Genomic DNA, 27454 nt, shown 5'->3' with positions numbered 1-27454 from the left:
GAGTAAATGGTTATTCTAGCTTTATGATGTAGATATTTTCAGTTTCAAAACATTCCATTTACACCACTTCAAAAATTCAAACAAGCATATATTTAACTTTAGATTAGATAATCAGTCCAATTTGATAGTGATATCAAAATGATGTTCGGATCAGTCTGGACTGAGATTTAGATAGCATATGATGTAAATTTCAGTGTAATAAAAAAAACATATAATGTAACACTATCTTTTTACGAGTAAAATCCCAAAATTTAGCATGATTATATCTAGAATCCGTGTTTTTATTTCATTCAAACTTCTGCTATAACGATATGATGCAAACACGGCACCGTTTTTGAGTAAAAATAAAATGTGGACGGTTATCAGTTATGTGATATTGGAGTTACAGTACCGAACTTATACCGAAAATAATATGTATATCTATATTGTTGCCTTTGAAACTTTATCCATAACGTTTACTAAAAAGCAGAAATACATCAATGGTATTTCTGATATATGTTCCTATATTACAGTTTAAGTGTAGATTTAAATTCATTATTTCAAAATTATACTAAATCCTTAATAGTATATTCATTGTCGACCGTTTTGTATATCATACCGAGATTTAATAGTATGATATATGAACATTTATCGTATAATCCAAAAAGTAACCACATACAGTGTTCAAATGAAAATTGAAATTATTCGTATACAGGCATTAAAAATAGATATAATATCTTTTACCTTTTTAAAAATATACTAAGTGATATTTAAATAAGTATATTTAGTGTGATAATGTTGTAACCCTTCTTGTATGACTATACATGTACATTAAGATTCGAACGGTGAAAATACATGCTTAGAATTTTTACTAATACCTTAGAAATTACTGGAGATTGCTATATGCCACGATTCCGTAATTACAGTCTAGACTGGAATAATTTTTAAGGTTAAACCTTTAGTTGAACTAGTTCTTAGAACCATTTTTGTTTCTGAATAAGTCACCTTCCATTTTTGTTTTACCTGCGTACGACATATATATATATATGTGTATGTAATATGTATTCCTAGGTATGATCAGGTATATTTTATTTCCATTTGCTTTTACATCTTCATTCTAAAAATGGAGGTGACAATAAAAAAAACCTAGAGCATATATGTACGGGGTTTCCATGATTCAAATCACAATCCAATTAACGGATGTCCTAACCTGATTGACAGTAAGACAACAGCAAATACCCGATATAGTCCACCGAATAGCAAATTGCCCGCGGCCAGGTAATTACAGGTGAGTTCGATGAATGGCGTTGTGTACAGGTAAATAACATCCTGGTCAAGGTATAACATAACCATCAAACCAAAGGCATGGCTAATTATATATCTATAATGTCGGTGTATCTACTAGTATATCGATTAAAAATTGAAAGCGACCGCACGGTCTGAAAAAATAGTTTGTTTTGCTTAATATCTCAATATTTAGATCTTTTATAATATCGAAAGTAAATTCTTTCTACCACATGTTGAAACGTTTTACGGTATTGTAATAAATGTATCTCGATTTATTCGGTTAGCAACACACAACACAATGTTTGTAATGATAAATCATCGGTGTGTACGTATGTCAAGCATCATATCCTTGATGCTTTAATCAAGAATTTCTTCAATTGTTACGTAAAATTTCATTCTACAGTCACAAACTTTGCAATTCACAATGTATCAAAGATACAGACTACAGGAAAATATTATCTAATTAAAGCGTATTCGTTGCTGAACTCCTCGACAAAAAATCGGAAACTTTTATTTCTGTGTGGATTTTCTTTCATAATTACACGAAGATACCTGCTATTAGAGCACAAATTAGAGTATTTGAAACATCGAATTTCACTCTTTTAGTTATTTATATTCGAGACAAAGTTATTGTACGATTAACTTCACTCAAAAGTAATCATAAAAAAAATCTTTTATCGGCTTTTCCTGTGTCCGTCGATGTAAGTGATAGCACATCAGTTAAAGTACAGCAATAAGCCACGGACTGTTGTGACGTCACACGGTTTAGGGCTAGAAAATATGCATAATCGGGCGGTCAGAAAATTTGACCTCGATATCGGCGGTTTACAGGTTATTCCGGTCGCGCGCGGCACGGAGAGGTTTCTACACGGTCTAATAAAGCCATTTCCAGCATAAACTGAAATTATCATTTTTGACTGCACAAATCCTTTAAATATATCATGGAATTATAAATGCTTATAAATCCTTATAAATCCTTGTATATATGTAATCGTGTTCCGTATTTTATTAACACTTTTTGAACTTGATTTAGGCCTAATAATTATCGGACTAACGCAACATTTTATCATGATAAAAATGTAAATGTGTACAGATTACCGAGTACCCGGATGTACTGTTACGTGAATCTCCTAAAATTGCTGACTTGCAATATGGCGTGTGTGTCAATGATTATATATATAAAGTCAAGTGAATGTATTATATATGCCAATTCATAAATACTTGGTACTGAAACCACCCCCATTTTGTATTCCAACATCGTCAAAAGTATCATCAAGGATTTATAAGTGAGAACTGTCTCTTTACCCTACTAAACACCACGCGTAACGCTAGACGAACCGGGAAATCGAGTCCAACGAAACACCAATGTAAAGTTAATAAAATTTCACACAACGTTTAGTACTTGCTTTAAGGACGGAAGATTTAGAAGATATGTCTTAAATTTTTGTTAAAAAATACGACAACTCATGAAATGACGCTTCAGAAAGTAAGACGGTAACCCTCGCACCCACAAGCTACATCAAAGGCTGCGCCGGCGGATATCAACGGAAAATCAGTCGTCGCCCAACGTCACGGTCAGTACACAAACGCAAAAGCTCCTACGTCGTACTTGCCCAAAACCCAGCGTGACTTATTCACCTCACATACGTCCTTGGTATCATCAAGGATGTATTTTAGACAAAAATCCTTAGTATCATATTATCATCTTATTATAAGCGACCGCGGTGTGAAAAAGTGCTCACAGAAATTAGACATACACTACATATGAAACTATATATACTATGGTCTCTAGGTAGCTGTATGACTGTGTGTCCTCCATATACTCCCTAACTATATAACTAAATAACAACAAACTAATTGTATGCAGTTAGCTGCTCGGCATCTGGAACGACAGAGTCAGCGTTTAATTCATGTATGTGTTATATATTACGTACAGGAATACATATTATGCTCGCCCAACACACTTTCCCTCTCAGATCGAGCTTATATAGTATAAAACCAAGCCCGACACCCAACCTGAAAACCGCTTGTGGGTGACAGGAGGTGTACCAGCCCAATGCTTAAGGTTTATAATTCGCTGGGATTTCTATTTCATTGAATAAAAACCCGATCATCAATCACCCACTGATCATTGATATTGCCTAAAGATGCTAAATACGAAAAACAAAACGCAAACCGGCCTTGACAAAAACACAGCCATGTATATGTTATATGTGTATCTATATATATATCAATATCACCTAAAAAGGTTAAATTGAATAGGTCGTTCCTGTAGCTAACCGAACGCTAGAATGACCAAACCTCGCTACCCGATACCCTACCAGCCCACCTTATCTCATTGGACGAATAAAAAACCGCACGTGCTATACAATGCCACGTGTACGTTATGTAACTGCAGGACAAATATTTCCCGCTATTCTACGAAACGCGGGAAATTTAAAAGTCCTCCATATACTCCCTAACTATATAACTAAATAACAACAAACTAATTGTATGCAGTTAGCTGCTCGGCATCTAGATATAAAAAAGAACGGGAAAGGGTAGTCATAATTATCTACAAGTGCATATTAATCTACAGCCCTAGTTGCTTCGTAACTTCCAATCTGTTCTGAAGCGAATCGGCCACGTAGCCATCTTTTGACACATCGCTTCTCCATCTTCCGTGCCTTTTCCAGCACCTTTCGTTTACATTGCCATTAGCAGCTTCTGTAGCACCGCCAGCCCTAAGTAACCCTAAGTCTAGTCCTTTACTTACCTCGTTTAACCTCTTTACAACGCATTCCCTGGCCCTTGTATAGCTCAAAGGTTTTTGCTTATATATCTGCTTGCATTCTGCCTTACTACGAAACAGTGGTTTGAACAAATAATCTTTTGAACTCACCGTTGCTCCAGACAGACCCATAAACCTTTTTAACATCAAATAAGGACATGCCACAGTCTTACCTTTCGCAATCACCACCTCGTTTCCTAATCTATATTGATCCGTTTTACTCTTTCTAATGTTTAACTTCAAACAAGATTCATGAAATGACACATCCTCGCATCGCAACTCACTCAACTCATTGTACCTTAAAAATCCCGCAAAACATAAAACAATCATAGCCAAGTCTCGCACCACTGAAATGTCCCTAGAGTCCTTATGAATATCGCACAAACATATCAACATGTCCGCTGACACACAGTCCTTCTTCCTCCTGGGCGCTCGCACCTGCCTTTTAGCGGCCTCCATCAAATTTTTAACAAAACTGTTCACTGTGGGATCTTCGAATCCGTTGATCGAATGCGCCCATTTAATTCCGTAAATTGCGGCAGTAACCATGCTACCAGATCCGCCCGTATCCAAAATATGAGTCAAGTATAAGGCTACTTGTACCGGTTGTGCGGGAAGATGACAAACGTTGTCCTGTTTTGCGAAAGTCTCCCACCTTTTGAACGCGTTATAATACTTTTCAACAGTCTTGTCGCTCCTCGCTTTTAAAATGAATCCCGCCATTTTCTTGGCCAAATCGTGTGTCCGGGTGGTATGTTGCCCTGTACGCTTGATTGCCTCATCTATGTTTGTGAGTAGCCCGACACCTGAAATCACAAAAGCAATTTGGATCAAAACCTCAGCCTTAAAGCAATCATCTCCGGACCCCCGTCCCTACCAAAAACCCCGTTCTTTCCTTTTCCGGCAACTACACTGCCCGAAGGTAATATTTTATGCTCTTTCACGAAAAACGCGTATTTGTCTCCCCTTGGAGCTATCACAGGCCAGAATGGAGCAGAAGTCCAGTATGGCACTACCAGAGTACCCATGGCTTTCTCGTCCATCATTTTATCAACAACCTTCGGTATCAAAGCAGGGGGCGGTACTAGCCAATTGTTCTGGCCAGCCCAGACCTGACCCAGACCGTCTATGCCCGCTGTCCCAGGACACCACCACCTCGAGTTGAAAACCTCACATTTTGCATTATTATCATTAGCGAACCTGTCTACTGTAAACTCTCCCCATTTCTCATTGAGCTCAATGAACACACTGTTCCGTATATACCAGTCATCACTGTCAGCCGTCTTACTGTATCTATCCGCCAATTGATTATCCGCCCTTGGCAACCAGGCTGGCAACAATCTAAGACCTCTGCTAAGGCAATCCTCTCTGATCATTACAGCCTTCTCATTCAGTATCGGTACCTTGCTACCATTTACCAATATAGAAGCTACATTCTGACTATCGGTATACCACAACACCTTCTGCCCTACCAGGCATTGCCCTACCAGGCTTCCATTGTAATGTAAAAGCATACGACGTACAGCCTCCAGTTCTCTCCAAGTTGAGCTTTCCTTGCTCTCTGTATCTGTCCATTCACCCAGAACCTCACTTTTATTTACGTGCAATATGTACCCCCCGTAACCTGTAGCCGAGGCATCGCTATACACTACAAAATCATGCTTGTAAGACCTGTCTATCTGAGCACCGTTCAAACTTTCAACATTGTAAAACCAAAATCGTAGTTCGTCTAAAGCTTCCTTTAATATCAAAACGTTGGAATCCCAACTTGCCTTCATCATCACACTGGCATACATATGCCTCGTCATCATTCTGACGACAGGACCCATAGCTACCTTCATAGCGATAATCTGACCTACTAGTGCAGCCAACTGCCTCGCTGTCACCCAGCATCGATCACGCGATACGTTATCCAATAGAATACGTAACGCCGATTTCAACCTCTCTATCTTGCTGTCCGGTACAAAAACCAATCCCTCAGAGAATGACCAACGTAATCCCAACCATATAGCTTCCTGACTTGGCACCCAGCTACATTTTTGCTCTGCAATCATAAAACCAAATCTTATCAAATCGCCCTGTACCGACCTACTCAGGTCGCTAGCCTCAGCTTCCGTAGCTTTACCCCCGATGCCGTCATCGAGATACATGATAACCCTGTGACCCTTTGAGCGCCAGCATTTGACCAATACACGAGTGACCTTTGTAAAAATATACCCTGCTGTGGAAAGGCCAAATGGCAATACATTAAAAACGAAATATCTCACCTGGCCGTTCACGACCCAAGAAAATCCTAGAAATGTTCTATGATCTGGAAAAATCTCGATATGGGGATAAGCTGATTTGAGATCGAACGTAAAAACCCAATCTCCCTTCCTAAACAAATCTAATGCTACTGTTGAATCCTCGTACCTGAACCTGTATTTAAACAAACAAGGGTTTATGTGTCGACAATCTAACACCAAACGCAACTTCTCCTTATTGCCAGCTACAGTCAATGGATTGACCACCTTTGGAATAGTGTATCTACTTCTCTTATACAACCTTTCAAAAGCAATGTTTCTATCTCCTGCTGTACAAAACCCGCATTGTCAAGTGCCGATTTATTATTTCTTAAAACAATGCAATCCGGCATTGAATACATAGGTAACCTATAACCGTCACGTATCACATTTAAAACATTCGAACATGCACCTATACTCTCCCATTCATGTAAAGCACTACGCAACATTCCTACGGGTGACCTGACCTTTGAATCTGACCTTTCACCTGTCGACCCCACTACGGTAGTAAAATTACCCACTGAAGCAGAACTGGACGTAGCAACACGTGTTTCGTCCAACATATCCTCATACGCTACAAATACGTCTCTCACTGACAAACGTGCTTCCACACAAAAACAAAAAGTGTTACTTATCTTATTTGTGCCTTTCTGCATACAGTCTACCCTCCAGTGACCGGGCTTTCCGCACGCGAAGCACAATCCTGGTCGCCTGCTCGCACCCGCCGTCGTCGTGTCCGCTGCACCCGCTTGGCTCTGAGTGTGTTGTCTCGCGGGGGTACCATAGGGAAAATAACGCTTCTGTCGAGTGGTTCTCTGGGTTTTTATCTTCCGTTGCGCCCTAGCCTCTGCCCTAGTAATACGCTTCTCGTCCTCGGAATCCTCCGCTAAAGCATTTGTTTCGTATTCCTCGACGACTTTCCAACCAGTTTCTGATGAGTCGGCCATTTTTATCAATTTCTGCCTGTGCTTAACAATGTCCATACCTTCCGCTATACTGGCACTAGCTCTCTCCGTATGCGCATTATGTAAAGGGTTTTCTTGTAAAGATGTATGCGCCTCCTGCAATTTCATGTTGATTTTGGCGTTTACTTTAAACTGTTCTTCGTTTCCTTTCTTCTTAAAATGATAAGGAGAAATCTCCGAAAACCTGGAGAATTGAGCTTCAGAAATCATTTTCTGTGACTCGCTGATTTCTACTTTGAAAGTCTCTAATTTTGAAGTCATGATGGTCTCCAGTTTGTCGAGTAGTGTCTGCTGACTCTCCATGATCACGTGAGAAAAAATTGAATAGGTCGTTCCTGTAGCTAACCGAACGCTAGAATGACCAAACCTCGCTACCCGATACCCTACCAGCCCACCTAATCTCATTGGACGAATAAAAAACCGCACGTGCTATACAATGCCACGTGTACGTTATGTAACTGCAGGACAAATATTTCCCGCTATTCTACGAAACGCGGGAAATTTAAAATTCTGGTGTTAAAAATCATACACATATGATCGCATTGAAAAAGTGTATACAACTATCGTCGGCCATTTTTCTCACTTCGAGCTCCCCAAAATGCATACGCATCCCCTTCGTAACCCCGCAGGGTACCGCTAGCTAGATCCTACCCGTGGTGTCAGGATGGCCCCAATAGGGCAAGCAATATAGCTAAATTTGTCCACGGCGTCCGTTATCTGTGGAGTTAATTAGTCGGATGACACGTGTGCGGTACACAGTACACCTGAGAGGTGTATCTATGGCGACAACATATATAAGTAAATGTACAGGTAATATAATTCACCTGACAGAGAGAGAAGAACATATACTGGCAATAAGTTTTTTTTTTTTTTTTTGTAAAGTTCATTCTTTGTAAACCCCCATTAAAGTGTACTGGGTTAAAAAGGGTCTTCCCGAACTTCACTGACAATCTAGTCTCTGTCTTTCGTTGATTAGCATTTTGAGTATATAATGTTTAACAAATGTATAGCACAGTGATCGTTCATATGATATTTTATGTTTATCATAGTGACGTTGTGTATCGATTACGTCACGCACTAAATATAGCCTTGAAAAATTGCTAGCCGTTGGTCGGTTCGTGTTGACACAATATTCCATGTTAATGTGTATTTTATGGTGTAATAAATAACATGCCAGCTATGATAACTCCCAGTAACTGGGTTTCGAAAGGTGTGCTCTTAAACTGAAAATTGTATGAAAATTCTGTTATTATGTGACCTTCTTATTAGTGCTTTATTCGATTCGTGCCATGACGGTTCATCAGGATATTTATTCAAACCAATATTATATCCCGATGTAATTTCCTATAACGAGTTGTACATAGATCTAACAAATATCCCCAGCTAACCAGTTGCTTTTGAAGACGTTTTTATTATTGTCCAGTGATAGTAATATTAGGAAAAAAAACCTTTTAAAGATATTTTTAGGTGTAACGACGTCACGCGTATAAAAAATGCATACTGAATCAGAAACGTATAAAAAATTAATGTATGTCGTTAAGTTTCAGATTCAATAAGTTAATCGACAAAGAAATAATAATTTTAAAAAATTCGTTGAAACCTCACTACCATTATGTGTAAACTGGAATATGAAGAAATATACACGTTTTTATCATTTAACCAATCGAAGAATACAGCTCCCTATACTAGTCTCCTTATGGTCGTATCCAGAGTACCTCTCTTTGACGACACAAAAGAAATCATACATGACCAAGCTAAGTTCGCTTCGTTGTAATAACATAGGCCTGGGCATGGCCTCGTAATTAGGGTAGTAGTAAAAAACCTTTACCATAACACTGACTAATTAGCAAAGACAGTATATCACCATTGTTTATTTAAGTCAAACATGTAATTATGTAATATCAAATAAAAAAAACAATTGTGAGAAAGAGTGATCTTTTTAATGACCAATTAAACTTCTTAATTGCCGGAATCTTGTTTTGATTTTATAGTCTTTGTCATTCCGACAAAAAATATCAGTGGCCAAGGCTATAAATACTCCCTCACACAATCCTTATAGTATCATACAACATGAATACCTTTCAAGAAGCAACCTACCGATACCTGTCCAGCGACACCAAGAAGACCTGCATCCTCGGTCACAGCTTTATCAGACGCCTCATCGCCCGATGGAGAAAAGAAGAAATACCACTACCCAATTGGTCATTCCATGCCTTCGGACGAGGTGGTTTGAAGCTTCGACATCTGAGAGACATCGTACTAGCCGAAGATTTTTCCATCTGTCACTCCGTCTTTGTACAGATAGGCGAAAATGACATCGCTGACCAGTCAACGGCCCGTACAATTGGACTTCTTCAAGAAATCCATCAACTGTTTATCGCCCAGGGTGTAGAAGTGGTGATGTTCGGCGAGCTTTTTCCGAGACACGATCGCAAATTCGACAAGACCGCATCACTTATCAACAGAATGATGAAGAAACAACACCCTGACATCATTTGGCACCACGACAGAGACTTGTTGAAGACAACCTCAATCCGAGCTAAAGATGGTACACATCTGAAACCGTCGGCGGAAGTTGCTTTCTCCAACAGCATTGACCGGGCCATCAGGCACATGAGGGCTTGATCTTATAATCAGCCAATCCTTTATAAAAAAAAGCCATTTTCATGGCTACACAAATATCACAAAAAGACCCATGAACACTCCAAAATACGCATTTATATATTTACGAATTATATATCTTTAGCATGAATAAAAACAACTGAAAATTGACACGTGTATACTATTTATAATTTTATTATAAATAATTGACGAATACTTCTTAAAACTAATCATGTATTTAATCAGAAACATATATATGTATAATTGTTTCTGACAATATGAATTAAATTTTATCGTATTAGTTCACCAGTTAAGTTTGGCCTCTATACTGGCATTACGTGCAACAAAGTACATCAAATAATTACCAGAATATGATATCGGTCGTTTAATGTATATCAAATCAATTCTGTATAACACTTAATCAGCATTTTACAATTAAAGGCAACAGCAAAACGTCTGTAAATAACAAATATTTTTTAATATCGTCAACAATTCAAATTTGTGAGAAGAATATACATACATGTAATTGCACATTACCAAACACATAATTTGTTTGTCATAGTTAATCTCCGTGTACATTTGTTACCGCTCATATCGGAACTCTTCCGAAAAAAGATGCAAAATGCATAGCTCAAATGACGAGGACCGCGCGGAAGGAGAAATACCACACCACATATACATGTATGGGAGAATTGAATAATGTAGGGTCTCGATATGTTATCTTTTACAAGGGGGAAAGGAGTAGAATTGTATTCAAAAATTATTATTTCAGGGTCAAGTTACAATCGGCTGGCGGTCGTGTACAGTTACTGTAAGTCTACGTTTCACAACGGTAAAGATTTAACCGTGTTATAGCCGTTTGATCGAGCCGGTCACCGGCTCGGCTGCGCCTGCGCGTTTGTATGGTAAGAGGACGAAATGTCGTTTATTTTAGCCGCATAGGAACATTCGAATATAAACGCTGAAACATTGATTAGACAACCGCAGAAATATAAGTAAATTGACTGGAATGTACTGATCGCACTCAGAGTACATCAAATAATTACCAGAATATGATATCGGTCGTTTAATGTATATCAAATCAATTTAGCAAACCTGAAAAGCAGATTATTATGTATAACACTTAATCAGCATTTTACAATTAAAGGCAACAGCAGGAAAAAACAGGAAAAACAGGAAAAGACGATTTAGTATTTTTTAGTATTTTTCTTCGGTTACAAAAGTTACTTACTTTACACCATTACCACCATTGAAAAGTTTGAGCTTCTAATTTTTACTTAAAAGTTCAAAATATGAAAAATAATTAATTGCATCCCGAAAAAATTCCGTATCACTATATCCTATATGAAATGAATTACTGATTGCGCATGCACCAAAGGCGAAATAAATTATTTTACATTATTTTTTTTAGTTAATTAGGCATATATATACACGATTAAACACCAATTATTGTTCAAATGATGAATATCATTTATGCTCTGTCGGCGGTGGAGCATCTTTAATAATATCGATGGTAAAAAATCGGCATTATAATAGATTTTAGCTCCAAGCTAAATATCAGAATACCAAAAGAACAAAGGAGAAAATTCTGCTGTTTTGATCCAAGTGCATTATTGTTATAAAACAAAAAATCTTTACTTGCCACACAGGTTTACGACGCGAAAAAAAAAAAAAAAAAAAAAAAACATACTTAAAATACTGATCGGTATTTTTTAGTATTTGTTTTACGCGCGTCGTATACCTGTGCTTGCCATGACCAAGGGGAGCTAACCGTTATAATGATATATGGAAATTGGTGAATGGTTTTCGTTCAACAAAAGAGGCGTATACGTTCGTAATCAATTTAATTAAAACTAGACCATTATTTACGCTACATTCCACCAACGTATCAAAGTAATGCAAAGGAAGACCTGATTTGCATTAAATTGTATTAAAGATGCTCCACCGCCGACAGAGCATAAATGATATTCATTATTTGAACAATAATTGGTGTTCAATCGGATGTATGTATGTCTAATAAACACAAAAATAATATATATATTTTCATTTTGCCTTTGGTGCATGTGCAATCAGTACTTCATTCCATATAGGATATAGTGCGTCGGATTTTTTTCGGGATGCAATTAATTATTTGTCATATTTTTAACTTGACGTAGAATTAGAAGCTCAAACTTTTCAATGGTGGTAATGGTGTAAAGTAAGTAATTTTTGTAACTGAAGAAAAATACTAAATCGTCTGCTCCTGTTTTTGATAGTAAAAAAATACTATTTGTCGGCGGTAGAACATCTTTAATATGGATAATGAAAAAAAAGAAATACTGATATTGCACCCAAATACAAAACATGTTTCTTCCATGCGAATGAATATCAATGATCTTCCAATTAATGTTAGTAATGTAATTTAGTTATATAAAGACTCTTTCATATGTAGACATGACGGATAGGGATATTCTACCCGAGGGTCACAAAATGTTGTAAAATCCGAGGCTTGCCGAGGGTTTTATAACATTTTGTGATCCCGTGGGTAGAATATCCCTACATTTCATATCAACTTATGAAGGAGTATTTTTCTCTCATAACTCGATGTTTTATTGCAATTTTACTACTATAATTTTCCGCCATTTTGTAATAAATTCGAAAAAAACCTCGATTGCAAGTCAATTCACCATTCATGAAAAATATGCGTGAAATTTTCAACGCAAAAATCGTTGTTTGTATCTTTTAAAGTAAATCCAGCCTACTTTCTTAAAAAAAATGTTAAATTGCACCTAGAAATAGTAATTTTGTTGACGCTATGACGTCACGAGGCTTTATTGCATGAGTAGCCGTACAAAACAGCTTCAGGCGATATGCGTGTATTGTCCTGGACCAGCCAGTATTACTGTGTACACGTGTAGGTATGAGAGAAATGACTATATGGTCTGCAGCGTGTCAAACGCAACATTGAATGATGGATATGATAGTAATACACTGTATAGTATTTGGTGTTTGGTACGTGTATTCAAACTTTATATTTTTCAATAAAAACTCATGTCTATATTTAAAGTGATCATATAATCATCAACGAGGTACAATTTCAACAGGAAATTCAAATTAAATCTTTGGATCAACAAAGATACATTCTGTTTAAATAATTAGACATATCAAAGAAACACAATTTAACAAAGGATGACAATTTATTGAAAATTCCTCGTGCCCTATCCCGAATTAAACATTTTTTTTCTTAAAAAACATTATCCCCACTATGTTCAGAAGACATTATAACATTGGATGTATATCATCAATTTGGGCGTCCCATATATATATGCTATATTTCCCCATATAGTTCGAGACCCGGATAGGGTACGAGGATTTTTCAAGAAATTGTCATCTAATGTGATAATATATATACACGTAGTTTACATTCATATTCAAGGAGTTTCATTTGGTTTTTTTTTTAAATTATTTATATGGAGAAATGAAACACTTTAAAATTAGTCTTTGTTTCATCAGCTATATTCAAATATCTAAATTTAAATATGCTCCAACGCTCATTTGAACAATAATTGGTGTTTACTCATGTAAATATCTAATTAACACAAAACATATTATAAAATAATTTGTTTTGTTTCCGGTGGATACTTACATGTATATATAGGACATAGTGCTATGGATTTTTCGCGACGAACTTAATTATTTTTATCTGGTAGTAAGAGATGGTAATGGTGTAAAGGAAGTAACTTTTGTAACTGAAGAAAAATACTAATTTGTCTGCTTCTTTTTGATAAAGAAAAACACATTCCTCAGCGTTTTACATAACATCTTTAAGTATTTGCATTCAACATCCAGCGGTATACAAAAAAGTAATTTGATTTCGACAAAGTAACTATTTTTCGGACCTTGATACAATTACAAAATCGATGTCGAACATGACCGACAGAATTTTTAACTACTATGATTGTAAAATCCTGGACATAGTGATTATAAAAAAACCAAAAATACTTATTGTGAATGCAAAATAAACAATATACTTAAGCATTGAAGTCACTATTTTTTAATTTCCTCGGGGTATGAAAGAAATTTTGTTTGCAAACTGTGTGAATCCGCGTAAATAAATAAAATATAAAATGAATATCAGTTATTGAAGATGGAAACCATGCCCAAATATTCTCACATTGTAACAATAGGATAAGTTAGCCATGATGGAACTGATAATTCCATGGAAGGAACACTGGGTGGAGGCATTGAAAAGACGAAACAACGATGATCAACTACATCATATACAATAGCAGTTTGACAAAAGGCACAACCACCCTCTCCCCACGGCAGCCTTTGGTGACTTTATTAGTTTAATCATGCGAATACATTTTTGCCCATATTCATATATGGTGTGCAATCATTTTATGGGGAAAACGCAGGATCACCGTGAACTAAATAAGTTACGATTATTTTAACATAATTAATTGACTCCCATAAATTATGTAGCCTTTTATAAACACATGTATAGTAGGAGAACTTGTGTGAGAGACGTCATATTTTTGCTCCATAGTTCGTGGATTTTGACACTTTCTCAATTGATTTCTATGGGTTCACTTTCAAAGCATTGTCTTAAATTGTGCATGAATGTAGTAGACGTGCTCACAGAATCCGTAGAAAATAATAGTATAATGTTTTCATAGAAAGAGCGGAAACTAGTTTGATATTTGCTTATATTTTGTCTCTAAATAGTAAAATTAATGAAATCAATCTTCACATCTTTTTGAAAAGATATCTTTGATCTTACATTTTTTTTTATAAATAGTGAACTAAGAAAAACTCATATGTAAATGATGATGTCATTAATGTTGAGTACATATATCATGTGGAGTATCATGTGGGGGGTTAAACATAAGGTCATTTTTCACGAATGAATAAGTATTACTTTCCTATTCAGTCCGACCTGGAGTAATACGACTGTGCATGTATGTAATTTATAGTTTACAGATAAAATTAACCGGGGAGTTTTGATATACATACTGGTAATTTTTTGTGCAAAATAAGATCGTACTTGAAAATGGACAATTATTGCGGCCCACCTCCTTAGACCTACGTTTTGATGAAAAAAATCATCTGTTACAAACATACGCGCATCATTAAAAGAAAAAACAAAGGGTCCTCCTGCACAGTTTTCATACTTCCTTTTAGGGATTCTACTACATGTATTTAAAAAAATGTATATAAGTGTTAGCAAGACAATTCATTATTACATTTCTTTGTACATGTACTTTGAGTTACACAACAATGTGCCGATGGTGTGAAGCCGGTATGTTCAGATCGAGCAGGGTTGCATAATGATATAATTGACGACATTCACAATATTATCATTATATAAAATGCAGGTAATTTAAAATCGAAAAATTACAATGTAAAGAACGCTTTAAAATCATCAAAATACATCGTAAAACTCGTCACAGCCATTGTAAAAAGTAATATTTTTTCCTTCTCGGGAGAGACCTTCGGACCCCCAAACACCAAAATATCGTGCCTTCGCCGCTCGCAAAATCATCAAAATACATCGTGAAACTCATATCTCAGCCATTCTAAAATCGTAACATTTTTCCCGGGGGTCTCCCCCGAACCCTCAAAACACCACAATGCTCGCCAATTTCGCCAATTTGCGTACTCATTAATTTCCTGTTACATTCTTCATAGTACACTTGCGTAAATGTAGAATACGATTTTTAGCGATTTTTTATCTAGACCCCTAAATCGTCTCATAATGGTCAATAGGCTATCTAGCGTGTCCATATTGAAACAAACTAATTCTCAAATCCCTGTGGACTGTTCGTATACTTTTGAAATTTTCCAAAACTGTGCCCGGTTAGATAAGCGGTCTTGTAAATGATTTGTGTTTTATAAGAAATAGGTTGTTTCATGGCCCTGTGTTAGTTGAACTATTAAACGTGCATATCTTGTCCACGAGTACATGTCATGCATATTTGGTCATTGTATCTAGTATCTGTGTTTTGTCCCGTCTTTTTTATCGGTCGTGCATGCATTATTACTACTGTACATGCTATTATATTTTCGTACACGGAAAGCCCCGAAATTTTTGTCGAATAAATCCGTAAAACTTATTACAGAACTTTAAAAATAAATAAGCCTAATCCTTTCTGTGCGGTGTTTCTGAAGGATTAAGTTCCAAATAGGAAATAGAGGTATGTAGTACATACATACATAAGGCGGGAAAGGGGCACGTTTTGTCCGCGGTATGATAGGGTTTTTAGAAAGGGTATGAAGGATGTTGGGGTCTACTTTTATAAATATGCATTATATGTATGTACATGTAGCATATGTAGTGTCATTTTTGTTTTGGTCCATTTTCTTGTAAACTTATATTTCTTCTTGTTGATATAAACTTTAAAGTGTATGTTTCGAGTTTTAATTTACAGACAAAAGTCAAGCGCGACCACCTCGAACCTGAGTTGACACACACGGACACGATGTCAAATGACTTTTGACCTAAAGAACATAACAATTTTATAGCCCAGAATATAACGATTAGAATGAGATTAACAATCGTTTTTATTATATCAGGGTAATGTTATAGATTGTATATTATATATACGGATACATTTCCACTTATCAATATATGCAATTACACGTAGCACGACTGTTTTATATATATCTATAATCGCCAATACCACAACACTGCCCCATTGAATTTTCCGGCTCTTGTCACAGCTGTTTGTCTCAGATGACGTCACGAATCTACGGCCACCTGGTGATATCAGGGGCGATAAGCGATGCAATCGTTCTATACAAGGGTCGTTGTGGACTTTGTTTCAAGCACATTTTATTGAAATTATGTCAAATACAACCTGTGTTTTTGGTTGGAAATCATAAAGTGCACCACAATAAACAAATATCAACATAAAAATAGCATATTTAAAATCTGTTTTTATCACCTTTAAAATCCTTCACAAATTATCCACTAAAGGCCAATATGTTTCTGTATTTAAGTAAGGAACCATACCTTTTTTGCATACATTTTACAATGTGCACTACACAAGTAAAAGGTCAGTTAGTACCTCAGGTTTAGTCTTTCCGAGGTATTTGATCTGAATTCAATCTCCACTTATAGATGCTTTACTCCTTTGTGATTTTTTTTGTGAACAACTGTGCTTAAAAGTAACTGAATGGAGTACCTATTTCTTCTAAAAAATATTTTGGATAGTAGAACCTGAGTTATGGATGATCATTGTAAAACATATATACAAATGTTCTAAATTTTCACCTGCAGTTGGTTATAGATTTACATTGTGATTATGTAGGTACAAGCATATGCATGTTTTATTTAATACCAGGATGTATTATGGAATAAAACAAAGTGAAGATAAATTTTCATTTTGGATATTGATATTTCATTTGTAAAAAACATTGCGAGACTTTAGTATATTTATTATCCTATTTTTCAGACTCACTCATCACTGAATGATGCACCTATAGCTATTTCCACCTCTGATACCAGCCGTCATACCACATTTGCCACCGAGGATGATGCGCCCAGTACGACAGCTGATACCAGTTGTCATGCTTCATTTGCCACCAAAAATGATGCACTCATTACGAGATCTGATGTCAGTCGTCATGCCACATTTGCCACTGAGGATGATGCACTCATTACGAGATCTGATGTCAGTCGTCATGCCACATTTGCCACCAAGAATGATGCACTCATTACGACATCTGATGTCAGTCGTCATGCCACATTTGCCACTGAGGATGATGCACCCATTACGACATCTGATGTCAGTCGTCATGCCACATTTGCCACCAAGAATGATGCACTCATTACGACATCTGATACCAGCCGTCATACCACATTTGCCACTGAGGATGATGCACCCATTACGACATCTGATACCAGCCGTCATACCACATTTGCCACCGAGGATGATGCGCCCAGTACGACAGCTGATACCAGTTGTCATGCTTCATTTGCCACCAAAAATGATGCACTCATTACGAGATCTGATGTCAGTCGTCATGCCACATTTGCCACTGAGGATGATGCACTCATTACGAGATCTGATGTCAGTCGTCATGCCACATTTGCCACCAAGAATGATGCACTCATTACGACATCTGATGTCAGTCGTCATGCCACATTTGCCACTGAGGATGATGCACCCATTACGACATCTGATGTCAGTCGTCACGCCACAATTTCCACCGAGGATGATGCACTCATTACGACATCTGATGTCAGTCGTCATGCCACATATGCCACCGAGGATGATGCACCCATTACGACATCTGATGTCAGTCGTCATGCCACATTTGCCACTGAGGATGATGAACCCATTACGACATCTGATACCAGTCGTCATGCCACATTTGCCAGCGAGAATGATGCACTCATTATGACATCTGATGTCGGTCGTCATGCCACATTTGCCACTGACAATGATGCAACAATTATGACATCTGATACCGATGCAAGAAATTGTGTGTTTATCCTCTCAGGATTTCGTATTTCTAAGGTATAGAATTACATATATATTACTACAATGAAATTAATTATTTGTTGATGTTGGAATCTTAAGTGGTATTTAATAATCAATTCTTATTCTTATATTTTGGGATTTAGATGTGCTATGTTTAAAGTAGTTTTATGTTGCAGTAAGCTTACTGTAGGATTGTTATAACTTGTATTACTCCTGATCTATTTGTAGTTTATATTTTGGTGTTTGTCTGTTAGATGTCCCTCTTACATCCAAATATTGTAGCTGTTATTCTAAACAAAAACGAAATATAACAAATTTCATTTTCTGTTGTTGTATTTTCAGCTTTTAATTTAGTCAAAACTATAATAAAAATTCAAATTGATAAAAAAGTTTGAATTGTTATTATTTTAAATAGGAGACGAAGCGAAAGTTCGAAGAGGTGGCCCTAGCATCAGGAATGAACATCTGCAAATACGCCGACTCGTTCTCAGCATGTGTAACTCATGTGATAATGAACAAAGGTAGGTGAATCATTGTAATACAATTGATTAGTGAGATAATCATGTCCAGAGTGGTATAAATTGTATAGTATTGTACACATTCTCAGGGATTTCCTGGACGCAGGTTTTCTGCATCTCTGACGCACAAAAACGCATAGGGACTCATAAAATAAAATGATGGGAGTCCTTGGGACTCAATGTGGAATGAATTTGAAATGTAAATTACAGGTCAATTAGATAAGCAGAATCAATAATTGTCTATTTTTCAAAAGCATATACAGTTATTACAGTACAAGATATATTTTCTGATACAGCATAGAAAGTTCTACAATAAATTTTAACAAAAAGTCTCCAATATTTTTATAAAGGTACTCCCAAACTTAAAAACTTCAAACCTAGGAGTCCCTGGGAATGCCAAAGTTAAAACCGGGATGGAAATCCTTGATTCTGGAGTTTGGTTTAAGCAACAATGTCCCTAAAGAATAATTTCTGTATTTTTAATTGGGTTTATTGCAAATTTATCATGATCAATTATCTTATAAGTTACAATATTATGGACATTTATTATCCCCCGCCCAACGAAGTTGGCGGGGGATATACAAATGGGTTCCGTCCGTCCGTCCGTCTGTCCGTCCGTAGGAATGGTTTCCGGAGCATAACTCTAAAACCGGTAGAGATATTTCCACGAAACTTCATACACACATTGGTCTTATGGTCTAGTAGTGCCTTTTGCTATTTTTAGGTTATCATTTTTTGCATTTTTTCCGTAACCATGGAAACATTGCTGAAAATATCATATTTTTGTACCAGGTTCATTTCCGGAGCATAACTCTAAAACCAGAAGAGATATTTCCATGAAACCTCATAGACACATTGGTCTTATGGTCTAGTAGTGCCTTTTGCTATTTTAAGGTTTTCACTTTTTGTACTTTTTTCTGTAACCATGGAAACATTGCTGAAAATGGCAGATTTTTGTGTAAGAATCGTTTCCGGAGCACAACTCTAAAACTAGCAGAGATATTTCCATGAAACTTCATAGACACATTGTTCCTATGGTCTAGTAATGCCTTTTGCTATTTTTAGGTTTTCATTTTTTGCATTTTTTCCGTAACCATAGAAACATTGCTGAAAATATCATATTTTTGTACCTGGTTCGTTTCCGCAGCATAACTGGAAAACCGGTTGAGATATATGCACGGAACTCCATAGACACATTAGTCTTATGGTCTAGTAATGCCTTTTGCTATTTTAAGGTTTTCACTTTTTGTACTTTTTCCTGTAACCATGGAAACATTGCTGAAAATGGCAGATTTTTGTGTAAGAATCGTTTCCGGAGCACAACTCTAAAACTAGCAGAGATATTTCCATGAAACTTCATAGACACATTGTTCTTATGGTCTAGTAGTGCCTTTTGCTATTTTTAGGTTTTCACTTTTTGTGCTTTTTTCTGTAACCATAGAAACATTGCTGACAATATCATATTTTTGTAGCAGGTTCATTTCCGGAGCATAACTCTAAAACCAGCAGAGATATTTCCACTTCATAGACACATTCATTTTATGGTCTAGTAGTACCTTTTGCTATTTTTAGGTTTTCATTTTTTGCACTTTTTCCTGTTTTTTTTCATACACATAAGTCTCCACAATCAAACTTACTTCAGCTTTGATATCTCCATTGGCGGGGGATCTGAATGACTATGTCCTTGTTTGATTTGCTTCAATATGAAAAGTTGAATAAATGAATGACATGGTTATTTGCTAATATATTTCAATACTAGTGCTTCGAATAAATGTTTTGAATGCATTTTTAACCCAACATCACCAGAAGGTGGGCTATTCAAATCGTCTTTTGTCCATGGTCCGTCTGTCCTTTAGTTAACAGTTCTTATTGCTGCTATTTTTCAGAAGGTACTGAAGGAATCTTTCTCAAATTTCATTTACTTAGGTTCCCCTAGGGCCCTTATAGTTGCACATATTTTATTTTGGAACTGAGTGGTCAACAAGATGGCAGAGTGGCCGCCATCTTTGATTTTGATAGTTGGAGGTTGTTACCGCTATTTCTCAGAAAGTACTGAAGGGATCTTTCTCAAATGTCATATGTATGTTCCCCTAGGACTCTAGTTGTACATAGCACAGTTTGGGAATGATTGGTTCCAAATATGGCCGACTGGCCGCCATCTTGGATTTTGATAGTTGAAGTTTATTAATGCTATTTCTCGGAAAGAACTGAAGGGATCTGTCTCAAATTTCATTCGTAGGTTCGCCTAGGGCCTAGATGTCCATAGTGTAGTTTCAAACGATTGGTTAACAATATGGCCATGGCAACCGGCTGCCATCTTGGATTGTTATAGTTGAAGGTTGTTACTGCTATTTCTAAAAAAGTCCTGAAGGGTCCATTATCAGATTTCATATATGTATAGGTTCAATATAGACCATAGATTTGCATTATGCATTTTGGGACCTATCAGTCAACATGATGGCCGATAGCTTGCCATCTTGGATTTTGATAGATTAAGTTTGAAAACAGAGAAACGATCCCTTTTTCAATTGTCAGACTTAGATTATTCTTTCGTGGGCATCAAATTCCCTCTGGGATCTCTTGTTTGTGGTTATTATGTTTCAGAAATGTGAATTACAGTACATTTATATTGTATATTTTATAGACCCATGTGACCGCACACAGAAATATCTTAATGGGATTGCCAAAAGATGCTGGCTTCTTTCCAAAGATTGGCTAGTAGATAGTGTCAAGACTGGATGTCTCCAAGCTGAGGTAGAATTCAATTAGAAATAAATCTCCAATTTGGTTGAATTTCTATTTGTATCTGAGTGAATCTGAAATCATTAAGAGAAATATAAGGAAAATATTTTATCTGACAAAGTTAATCTGAGACTAGTAAATTTTGTTAGAATTTGAAATATATAGATTTTATTTTTCTATTCTGACTTAATTTACATCTTTATTAAAACCAATTTTATACTACCGGTATACAGGTTTGTGTAATGAAACAACTCTTGTATCAGGAACATTGTATTTTGCTATTTTCACATACTATTATTTCATGTAGGCCTATACTATTTATTTTTATTTACAGGAATCGTATGAATTAATTCATGACAATGTAACTCGGAGCTTGAATGGACCAAGAAGAGCCCGTCTTTCATCGCATGGCCTTTTTCACAATATGAAAATATGTATTGCAGGACCTGACACAGACACAAATGGAGGTATGGCACAAGTTTCATTACATTATTTTTTAACTTTTCTGAAGTGATAACCTCAGAATGGTATCATCAGACTGAATTTTTCTCAATTTTTTGTCCAAATATTGAATATACGGCAGAAGCAAACAAATTAATAGATTAGCATATATTATATGACTCTATGAAGGATATGGTTATTCTATTTGAGGTTCACAAAAACCTTGCGGTCGGTTTTACAACATTTTGTGATCCCTAGAGTAGAATATCCCTATGCTTCATTTTCACATATTATGAAAGTCTTATAATCTAAGACAGGGGGTGTAAGACGGATCTTACCCACTTGACAATTATGTCATAGTCACAGTCATCATTGATACATACAGAGTAACCAGGCATTGTCAATGATGTCTTCACTTTTGATGAATAACAACATTCTTGTGTTAATAGTGTGATGAAAAAGCTGGAAAGAAACTGAAATTTTGCCATATTTCTACAAAGTATTGCAATCCTGTCCACTTGACAGACCCATGTAAGATACTGTTTATCTCTGTCTTTTATAACCATATAAATATATTCAGAGCATTTTTTTCTTATCAAGTTATCCCTAAACATTTTTATTACATTTTTTACAATTATGATATTCCACCATTTTGAAATAGTTTAGAAAAACGCATACTGTAACGCAAGTCAATTCTCAATACCGGGTACATGGAAACTGCATGATGTTTTGACGCATTAAACCCCATTGTTTTGTAGTAAAAACAGCCTACTTTCTGAAAGTAATTTTATTGATGCATTGGCATCATGAGGTTGTATTGCATAACTAGCCATTTAATAAAGCCTCAGGCGACACGAGTGTATTGCTTAGGATAAAAGCAGTATTACACCCGAAGGTAAGAGAGAAAATGTAGTATACATATGGGCCTGTTGAGATTGTATTGCAAACAATTTGGGTACACCTTTGTACATCATTCTTTGATAATTAAGAGTCACTTCATACAAGTACAGTGTACAGCATAACTCAAATTATAGTCTAAATGTTAGGTCTTAATAAATAGTATTTAATACACATTTTGAAATGTCTTAAGTTATGTATGACAATCATTGCATTATTTTACAGATATCCCTATGATGGTGACATATGCCTCTGGAGTTCTATCATCAGAGAAAAATGACTGTGACATAATTCTTTTAAAAAAAGAACTGGATGATTTAACACCAAATGATGTTCAACTATTAAAAGGTACAAAATGTATTAAAATGTTCTTCATTTATATGTAATTGGATCTTTTATTCTGCTAGCTGTTTAATTTCTTGTAAAATTTCAGTAAGGTGAAATCTGTTCAATTTATTATTATATATTACCTACAATTGTAAATTATTGTTAGCTCACCTGGTCTGAAGGACCAAGGTCAGCTTATGCGATACAGTGGCTTTCTGTGTCCGACATCTGTCCGTCAACAGTAAAAAATCACTGGTCGGAATTTAACAAAATTTGACTGGTAGCATCCTTATGGGGTACTGACTGAAAACTGTACAAATGATGGGGCTGACCCCACTGGGGCCTGGGGGTGGGGTCAAAAGGGGTCAATTTGGCTATTTCCTTATAAACTACTTCTTTTCTGAAACTAAGCATGGAATAGCACTTTTAATGGAATGGTAGCATTCTTATGCGGCGGGAATTCAAAATTGTTCAAATGATGGGGCTGACCCCGGGCCTGAGGCGCGGTGCCAAAAGGTTGAATTAGACTACTATTTTCATATAAATTACTTCCTGTCTGAAACTATGTATTGGATAGCACTCACAATTGTATGGTATCTATAGAATCGTTATATGGTTGAGATTCAAAATTTATACAAATCATGGAGTCAATTTTGCTAACTTTTCTGATGCTTTGTAAAAGTCTTTGTAATGTTTACTAAAAAAACCAGGTGAGTGATACCGGCCCTGTGGGCCTCTTGTTTATATTTACATTTTCTTTTATGATTAATTTTTAAATTACAGAATATACCAAGAGATATGGAAAACCTGTGGTAGCGGCAGAGTGGCTTTTTGACAGTCTTTCTTCATGGACTATCCAGTCCACAAAAGAATATACTGTGTCTACATATGACAGTTACTCGGATGATGGTTCTAACTCACCAGACTCAGACCCTGCTGATCCATTATATGCACCTTCTGATACTGAAAGTGATGATGAGTGAGTATTATTGTAGTATTAACCGATTCATTGGTGATTAGGTACCGTTATACAATGCATCAATCTTAAACTTCTTCTATCAAAAGAGTTCAATTGTATTGCCTTAATTGTTTGCCACTACTATATTCTTTGAGGTGTTGTATTGTTCCAATAGTCAGATGACTGTTAAGGCCCATTGCCCTCTTGTTTGATATTAAGTATTATTAAGAATTGTGTCACACACAAAATCCAAAACAGACAAGTTGACTAAGAGGAAGTGTACATTTAGTTGTGATAGTAAAATTAATGAAAAATGTGCTAAATTAAATATATAATCTTTTAATTTTTTATACTTACAGAGCTGTACACAACTCAGCTGGATCAGATGAATCAAGTGAGATTCCACTCATTGATCCTAAGGTTTTCAATCAAGTACAGACAGAGGAAAAAATGCAAAAAGAGGGAATTACAGTGAAGTTGTGCTCATTGAATGAAAAAGGAAAGAAAATTTGGGATAAAAAACATTATTGTTTGTATTGCAGCAAACCGTTTTCTAAACTTCCTCGACATTTGGAAACTATGCATAAGGATGAAAGTGAAGTTATAAAACTACGCTCACTAGACAGGCGTAACGATGAGCAGAAAAGGGCAAGATCAATTCTGATTGACAAGCTGAGAAAAGCAGGCAACTATAGCCATAATGTTGAAGTCCTAAAATCTGGTCAAGGTGAAGTTGTACCAAAGAAAAGTTTGACTCAGCCCAAAAGCAGCGAAGATTATTTACCTTGTAGGTTTTGTCTTGGATTTTATCTCAAGTATGATTTGTACAGACATGTGAATAAGTGTCCCTTGCGAGAAGGAAAACTCAACAAAGGGACAAGACATCAAAGTAACAGTGCATTTCTTCTACCATCAACTATATCGGAAAAATCTTCTTCAGATTTCCAAATAGACGTCCTATCCGATATGACAGTTGACAACATTTCCATTTGCGCAAAACGGGATGAGTTAATAATTGCTTTTGGGGAAAAGCTGTACAAAAAGCACAAAGCATTAACTCACATGCACCAGTATATCCGTACGAAAATGAGGGAACTTTCCAGATTTCTGCTCAAGGCCAGAGAGGAAGACACTGATATAGTGACATTGTCAGACTGTGTTGTAGCCAATAAATTTGAGGCGTGTGTGAGAGCTGTTCAATCCTTATGTGGAGTGAAATGTGGCACAAGTGCAAGAATTCCATCTTTGGCACTGAAAATTGGATTCTCATTGAGTAAATGTGCAAACATTAAGTTATCAAGAGCTCTGATAGAAGGGGATTCTGTGATTCAGGACAATGTCGAAAGATTTTTGAAACTTTATTCTCTGGAATGGAATACAGAAGTGTCATCAACAGCATTAAGATGCCTAGAAACAAAGAAGTGGAACAAACCATCATTGCTGCCCCTTACAAATGATGTAATCAAATATCAGAAGTACTTGAATAATCAGATTGACAAACAATGTATGCTTCTGAAAGCAAACAACTTCCAAGGATGGAGACCTCTGTGTGAAGCCCTCTTGGTTAGCATAATCTTGTTCAACAGGAGAAGGAGTGGGGAAGTAGAGAGGTTGACCTTGGAGGTGTATAATCAAAAACCAAATCAAAGATTTTGCCAGATGTGATGGAATCTCTAAACAATTTGGAACAACATCTTGTTGCCAATTTGTCGAGGGTGGAAACTCGAGGAAAGAGGGGAAGGAAGGTTCCCATTTTGTTTACCAAAAGAGTAGACGAAGCTCTCGGTCTTCTCGTTCAATGCAGAGTGAAAGCTGGTATAGAAGAAAACAATCCATATGTGTTTGCTAATAACGCCTTAGGATATGTGAGAGGAGCAGACTGTATGAGAAGTTCTGCATCAGAAGCACAGTTAGAAAATCAAGAGAATATGAGGTCTACAAATTTGCGGAAACACATTGCAACACTTTCACAAGTAGTTAACTTAAAGGAAAATGAACTAGATATTCTGGCTCAGTTCCTTGGACATGACGTCAATGTTCACAGAAATTTCTACCGTCTTCCAGAGGATACCCTTCAAATTGCTAAAGTAGGAAAATTACTCATGGCAGCAAACAATGGCACATTGAAAAGGTATTCCGGGAAGTGTCTTGACGATATTGCCATTGACCAAGGTAAACATGTAATGTGTAGTGTAATGTTCCCTTAACACTTTAATATAGACATTTAATACTTTACAAGAATGTCATGTTCAAACAAAGATTGTATTGAGTTACTGTTATATTGATTCTTTAGAAAGAAATGTCTTTAGTTATTTGTTATTGCATTATGCATATATATATATACTTAAAATATACAGTCAATCTTATTACCAAATAAAGACTGTATTTTTGTTCCTTTTGGTTTTAAGAGAAATTGGCATAAAATTGTGAGTGCCCTACAGTAATCCGGTTCACGTTGTCTTTATGTCCATCAGTCTGTCTGTCTTTTTGTGTTTCTTTTTTCTTTTTTATCTTTTGTACAAGTACCATAAAAGGAAATGGAATAATATAGTATTAAATTGCAGTATGATTATTCCCATATTCTAAATCTGCTGTGTAACTTTTGACTACCGTGTAATCAAATTTGAAAATGATTTCTCAGTAGCCATCTTGGATTTCAATAATGAGAAACAAAGTATTGTTCAGTATTATTTTAAGTTTACTGATAAAAAATGTGTGCTACTATATTATGAAGCAAAGTTATTAACAACTGAACAAAGAGTTGATTAAAATATCAAGCTCAAGGTTTCAACTTCAAAAGTCATGTTAAAACATTTTGCAGATCATTTCTGATGAATATTACCATATCAAGTAACTTTAATATGAAGCAAAGTTGTTATGGAATTTAAAAGCAATAAATGCCAACATTCAACTGACCAAGATCATTGTGCACAGGCCCAGGATATAGGAACTCTAATATATATATATATATATATGGCCTAGGCCTATTTTTCCCCAGTGATTTAGGACTATACACTTTCAGTTAATGAACTTTTTCTTTGATATAAAATAGAGTAACTTAATAAATTTCTTCATGACAGTGTCTGATGAATCAGATTCTGATGAAACTCAGGAAGATGATGAGGCAGAGAAGTTGAATACTTCAGAATTTGAAGTGCAAGGTAAATATCATAATGAAAGTCTATAAATGCAAACATACTTTTGCTGCATATTCATGTC

At 36.1% G+C, this 27454-nt stretch overlaps 3 protein-coding genes across 3 annotated transcripts; 1 reads left to right on the top strand and 2 right to left on the bottom strand.

Annotated features, from left to right (window-relative positions):
* Positions 1-3838: 3838 nt before the first annotated feature.
* Positions 3839-4759, bottom strand: LOC138305688 (integrase/recombinase xerD homolog). Its single transcript, XM_069245977.1, has one exon. It carries the CDS (start codon positions 4757-4759, stop codon positions 3839-3841), a length of 921 nt encoding a protein of 306 aa, XP_069102078.1.
* A 107-nt stretch (positions 4760-4866) lies between these two features.
* On the bottom strand, positions 4867-6186 carry LOC138305687 (uncharacterized). Its single transcript, XM_069245976.1, has one exon. It carries the CDS (start codon positions 6184-6186, stop codon positions 4867-4869), a length of 1320 nt encoding a protein of 439 aa, XP_069102077.1.
* Positions 6187-15235: 9049 nt separating this feature from the next.
* LOC138305686 (uncharacterized) lies at positions 15236-26036 on the top strand. The gene is made up of 8 exons (XM_069245975.1): positions 15236-15241; positions 17321-18388; positions 18768-18873; positions 21515-21624; positions 21947-22079; positions 23176-23298; positions 24061-24256; positions 24595-26036. The coding sequence occupies exons 1-8, from the start codon at positions 15236-15238 to the stop codon at positions 25898-25900; spliced, it is 3048 nt and encodes a 1015-aa protein (XP_069102076.1). The 3' UTR covers positions 25901-26036.
* The last annotated feature ends 1418 nt before the right edge of the window (positions 26037-27454 follow it).

This window comes from Argopecten irradians, chromosome 13 (assembly GCF_041381155.1).
Source record: "Argopecten irradians isolate NY chromosome 13, Ai_NY, whole genome shotgun sequence".
NCBI classification, from domain to species: domain Eukaryota; kingdom Metazoa; phylum Mollusca; class Bivalvia; order Pectinida; family Pectinidae; genus Argopecten; species Argopecten irradians.
This window is presented reverse-complemented; position numbering and strand designations above follow the sequence as displayed.

Bases quoted from the DNA above. Each gene is read 5' to 3' on its own strand.
- LOC138305688 (XM_069245977.1), bottom strand. From the start codon at position 4,759: ATGGCGGGATTCATTTTAAAAGCGAGGAGCGACAAGACTGTTGAAAAG.
- LOC138305686 (XM_069245975.1), top strand. The intron at 21,625-21,946 runs GTAGAATTCAAT...TTTTATTTACAG, and splicing joins CTGGATGTCTCCAAGCTGAG to GAATCGTATGAATTAATTCA. The intron at 23,299-24,060 runs GTACAAAATGTA...TTTAAATTACAG, and splicing joins TGATGTTCAACTATTAAAAG to AATATACCAAGAGATATGGA.
- LOC138305687 (XM_069245976.1), bottom strand. From the start codon at position 6,186: ATGTATCTCGATGACGGCATCGGGGGTAAAGCTACGGAAGCTGAGGCT.